General features: G+C 31.7%; 1 protein-coding gene across 2 annotated transcripts in view; it reads left to right on the plus strand.

The window, feature by feature from the left end:
- Positions 1-6,068, plus strand: part of plcb4a (phospholipase C, beta 4a) — a 58,415-nt gene that overhangs the window by 7,959 nt on the left and 44,388 nt on the right. For both annotated transcript variants that reach the window (XM_016453319.1, XM_016453320.1), the window contains exons 3-5: positions 1,307-1,387; positions 3,778-3,837; positions 4,182-4,325. In XM_016453319.1, the coding sequence (XP_016308805.1) occupies positions 1,307-1,387; positions 3,778-3,837; positions 4,182-4,325 (285 nt within the window). The remainder of the gene's footprint in view (positions 1-1,306; positions 1,388-3,777; positions 3,838-4,181; positions 4,326-6,068) is intronic.

Genomic DNA, 6,068 nt, shown 5'->3' on the forward strand with positions numbered 1-6,068 from the left:
TTTTTTTAATTAATTTTTTATATTAAATGAAATTTTATTCTCATATTCTCCACTCTAATAGGAAAAAATGTCATTTTAAATAAAAAAGTAATCATTATGGTGTATTTATATAATTTTTTTACAATTATTATATTAAAATTATTTATTTTAATCTTTATATTATATTATTATTTGTATTTTATATGATATTTTTAGGAAAATTAAACGCATAAAAATGAAGTTTTATTCTCATATTCTCCACTCTAATGGGAAATTTGTTTTATTTTTAATAAAAAAGTAATCATCATGGTAGTATATATTGTGCTGGCTTTATTTTTTGCTGATTGAAAAAAAAAAAAAAGTCATTACGTTCCATAGTTTAAAAAAATATAATAATAATAATAATAATAACAATACACTAAAAAATTAGTCCATTTTAAAACAAACAGTCCAAAAACTACTAAATTTAATGTTCTGGATGCATTTCAGTAATGAAATACAAAGTAGTTTATTGGGTAAAAGGTGCGTAATTACACTTCACTTAATTAAGAGGTTTTTTTTGTTGTTGTTGTTGTTTTCCTGAGACCTGGGCATGTTTTTATTAGATTAATTCAAGCTAGACTAAATAAAACAAAATTTATAGCTTAGCTGCTGTACATATACTATGGTTTATGATATGTTTGAAGTAACGTGGCCTGGATGCCGGCTGCTTTAATCGCAGAGGATACTGTGAACATCTGTGTTCTCAAAGACACTCGTCCCATGGGAGCATTCGCTCAGCCTGGAGAAGTTTATCTTGGAATAAAAGTTTTCTGGAAGGATGTATTCTCATGAACGACGTGTCAGAGACTGGATCTGAGCTGTTGAAGCGGCGTACAGATTTCCCATGAGGCTCTGAGAGCACTCGGAGGTCCCTCTCTCTGTCGATATGAAATGAAATTCAGCTTTATTTGTTTGTTATCATTTTATCTTTGGCATTATCTCTTGAATGTGTAAATGGATGGGGATGGAATGCTGATTGTGTTGACTTTATGAAGGTGGTTTATTTTACTTTGTTTATTTTTTCCCAAGATGCAACAGGAGAGTTAATTCAGCAGAAGATAAATAGAAAATTCATTTCTGCTTTCCTAATTGACAGAAATAATGACAGTTTCTCATAGCAGCTCTCTCAGTGAACCTTAATAGTGTAATGCAACCTTTTATAGAACAAGTGCTGTAAATGTTAGAGTTACACGCGCATCAATGTCTAATAAAGTTGTGATGTACTAACAAACATGTTTCAGATGAAGCTCAGTGTTTATTTCTGCTTTGTTTCCGTTGTTTGCAGGATCCGCTTGTCTTTGAACCAAACTGTTTTTTCAAAGTGGATGCTTTTGGATTCTTCCTGACGTGGAAAAGTGAGGGAAAGGTAGAAACTGTGTGAGAATGTAATGCATTCTAGTTTCTAGCAGCTTTTGGTTGTGTCTCAATTTATCTTCCATACATTAAAAGTATGTACTTCAGTGGTGATGTGAAAGTACCGTATTTCCAGAAAATAGGCCTCACATGAGGTCAAAATGGCATTGTTGGGAATTAATAAAACCCTACACAGATTAGTTGCACTTGTGCCTGTTTCATAAAACAAGTTTACCAAATAAGCCAGGCATATTTCAGTTAGTCTGACTTATTTTGAACCAAATCAACTGACAATAAGTCTAGACTTATTGTCAGTTGATTTGGTTCAAAATAAGCCAGGCATATTTCAGTTAGTCTGACTTATTTTGAACCAAATCAACTGACAATAAGTCTAGACTAACTGAAATAAACCCGGCTTATTTGGTGAACTTGTTTTATGAAACAGGCTCCTGGTGCATACATCTCATTTTAGTATTACATTCATAAACCATGTAAAATACTGGTCTGTGTTATTAAGGTACTATTATAGTGTTTAATTGGTTTATATTAGAGATGCACCGATTGCAATTTTCTTGGCCGATTCCGATTTCCGATTTTTTTTGTTAATGTGATCTGCCGATACCGATTTTTGCCGATTTTCTTTCTACTTTTCTTTAACGCAAAGTTTTATTTTCATAAAAAAAAACAAGTAAAGAGTCATTAATAAAATAAGAACAAATACAAAAATTGCAAACAACAGCACAAATAAATGCAATAGAATAAAGAGCTATGAAACTAAGTTTTTCAGGTTAAGTAAGTTTTTATTCAGGTAAGAAATACTACAGAAATTAAAGTAATCAGATGTAAAATAACACATTCAGTGTTATTTTACATTTTATTTAAATTTTTGTAGTCTTCATTGCAAAAATTAAATACAGATTAATACTTACCATTAAAGTTATAAAACGTATGGAGTCAAAAGCAGAAAGTGATTTTCTTTGTCTTTTGTTCTTTGATTAACATGACAGACTGCACCAATTTCCTGGCTTTTTTCATGATAACTGAGGTCTAGGTGCTATGTAACTACCATATAAGTTTCAAAACAGTCAGTCCACAGTAAAATGCTCACAGCCTGCATAAAGTAGCTGTGATTTTTCACGAACCGTTGTGACTTCCGTAAAAAGTTGACATCAGAACTACACAGTCACCGCCTTCAGTCACCACCCCGAGCACCGCCCACCGTCCTACTCTCCTTTTGCCAAACCCTCAGACAACATCGCGTCCATGCCATTGCTGAGCAACAACAATACGGAAACATGTCGAAAAGGTTAACTTTAACCACTAAACCAGATCTGCCGACCTGTAACGTTACACTCTCACGCAAAGGATGGACGATCTGACAGGATTGTTACTATGAAGTGGATCACATCTAACATGTATAACCTAAAATAAAACTCCAGAAAGGTGTAAAGTATGGGACCTTTAAGAGTTTATCCACGGACCCAATATACTATTACACAACATACGTTCGTTCTCTTTCTCAACTATTTAACGTACCAAAACTGACTGTGTTTAACTGGATACTCGCGAAGACGGGCATTTTGACATAATTTTGTATGTATTTGAACATTTTAGCGCAGTTAGCCACTCATTTTGCTATTTGTGGCTCAGCCGATTCCGATCCCTGGCCGATCGATCGGTGCATCTCTAGTTTATATTGGTATATTTTCCATATTTCATTGAGTTAAATGTAGACTTTTTTACTTTTATTTATTTTGCTATTTTAACACGTTAAACTAAATAAAAATGAGAAATGTTGCGTTGACAACTAGCTAAAACAAAACAAGTTTAAGTTGTTTTTTTTTTTCAGTTAAAGTTTATTTTATTTCAAGTAACAAGTTTTTATTATGATTTTAAGCCTGAGACACACTGCATGATTTTAGCAAACCTATAACATCGTCTGGGACAGCCGAAGATTGTGCAGTGTGTTTCGGGCTTTAGTTTTAGTTGACTGCAATAAAATACTAGTACATAAATCAAAACATTTACAAACATTATAAATACTATAAATCACATTGTATTATTACATTCAGAAATATTGCAAAATGCCGGTCAGTGTTGTTTTTATATGACTGAGAAACTTTCTAGTTTTTTTTTATAGTTTTTTACACTTTTTTAATTTTTTTTATTTTAGCACATCAAGTTAAACTAAATGAAAATGAAAGAAATGTTGGCAACTAGCTGAAATAAAACACTTTTTTTTTTAAATGATCTACTTTATTTAATAATTTGTTTTATTACATATTAAAATTCCTATATTGTAGGCTTATACATTCAAAAAGCAAACTCTTCTTCTGTAGCGCAAGGGATTGTGATCAAATCTTGCTTATGTAATTGTGATTTGTTTCATATTTTTTTTCTTAGGAGGGTCAAGTTTTAGAGTTTTCCCTTATCAACAGCGTACGAGATGCCAGTGTGCCAAAGGTAAAACTACTCAATTCAACATGAAACTCTATTTACTTTCTTAATTCATCTTTTTCATCGTTTTATTGTAAATGATTCATCACTGCACTTTATTCTAAAGAAAAAATGTCGGCATCTTAATAACAGCCCTGAAATTTATTCAATTTGACATGAATAAAATGAAGAGCCACTCAGCTTTTTTTTACATTAAATATCATTTCATTTGTTTTTAAATGTTTTTCATTAATTTATTTTTCATCAAGACTGACAGCACTTTATAAATGTATATGCTGATGAGGTTGTGTTGTGATTTGAGAACTAATGGTGACTGATTTGTTCATTTTGTGTTCATGAACTTTCTGTAGGACCCAAAGATCCTCTCGGCGTTGGAGGCCGCGGGAAAATGTGAGAGTAACCTGGAGGACAGAATCATCTGCATATGCAGCGGCACAGACCTCGTTAACCTGAGCTTCATGTGCATGGTCACGCAAAACAGCAGCACTGCTAAGGTAACGTCTGCGCTCTCTAGCTGTGAATAATGGGGGGAAACATCATACATACATCATGAGCAGAAATAAAAGATTATGGATAGAGTAATTATTTTGGATTGATCTGTTAAACATGTTCAAATGTCTTCAGCCAAATTTGGGCCCTGATTTTACATTTAATTACAAAATGCATGTTTTTCCTGGACTATTACATTATAACATGATATCTGATATAAAAAATTATGTGTAATATATTTACTTTACAAACTGTCTAATACATACATACATACGTATGTATTAAATATGTAAAATATATTTCTAAAAAATTATGTACATTTAAAAAAAAATTTTTTTTTAGTTTTTAACAGATTTTATTAGATTTAATATTACATTTTTATTTTTATATATAAAATAAAAATCTGTTAAATAATTTATGTACATATAAAATATAACAAAATATCAATCTTACATTTTATAGATAGATACTATAAATATAATGTGAAATATGAAAAGTACATAAATTCAAAATGATAAATATAATAAAAATCTGCTTTATAATAGAAATATTTTTCAGACTTTTTTAACCGATTTCATTTGATTTATTTTTCTACATATTTTATTGTATATATAAACAAAATGATCTATAAAAAATAATGTATGAATTATACATCTATATAAATAATATATCAAAATATTCATATAACATTTTATAAATTTAAATAATCAAGTATAAAAAGTATATAAATTTATCATTATAAATATAATAAAAATCTGTTATATGTACATATACATATACAAATATATAATGGTTGAATCTTCAGCCAGGTTCTGTATATAATCTGACAGATTTTTATATTTTTTTATATATAAATGTTCTACGTTTTTTAATAAAACATAAATATGTAAATAAAAATACTTATGTAAATAAAATAAAAAATTATATATAGAAAAACTGACCGCAGATTCAGCCTTTCCCTGAAGGATTTCAGCTGAAGGAAGGTCATCTAATTCCAGCTCCTGACATCCGCCTGTCACTGTGCCGTCACCGCTGCCGTGTCTTAAAGCACTGCTGATGTTATCGGCTCGTCTCGAGGGTCTGTCGTGACCCCTGGGATGCGAGCAATTGTGTTGAACTAGCAAGCAGCTGCTGCTTCGGGACCCTGTGTTGGTCTCGCCCCTGTGTTTTGTCTGAAACATGTGCTTGATTCATTATTAGATTTCTGGGAAGAAAGAGTGTTTGTATTAGGAGAGCATTAGATGTGGCATCCTTTATGTCCTGGAATCTTCTGTAAAAATAGCACACTCGTAAAACTCTAAGAGAGAAAAAACATGTTTACAAAATGGCAATATGTTTACAGCACATCATCCACTCGTTCAATCATGCAGTCCTTCAGTCTCAATCATTTAATGGGTTCATTCCCAGTGCTTCATTTTAAGGGGTTAGAGGAAGATTTGCTGAAATTGTACTCACCCGCAGGCCATGTAGATGATTTTTTCTTCATGGGAACAGATTTTTAGAAATGTAGCACTGCATCACTTGCTCACCAATGAATGCTCTGCAGTGAATGGGTGCCGTCAGAATGAGAGTCCAAACAGCTGATAAAAACATCACAATAATCCACAAGTAATCCACACCACTCCAGTCCATCAATTAACATCTTGTGAAACCAAAAGCTGCGTGTTTGTACGTTTTTAGTACGTTTTTAACTTCAAACCATTGCTTCTGGCTAAAATACGAGTCCATAATCCATAATAACGCTTCCT

Source organism: Sinocyclocheilus anshuiensis, unplaced genomic scaffold, assembly GCF_001515605.1.
Source record: "Sinocyclocheilus anshuiensis isolate Anshui unplaced genomic scaffold, SAMN03320099.WGS_v1.1 scaffold767, whole genome shotgun sequence".
In the NCBI taxonomy this organism is placed as follows: Eukaryota; Metazoa; Chordata; class Actinopteri; order Cypriniformes; family Cyprinidae; genus Sinocyclocheilus; species Sinocyclocheilus anshuiensis.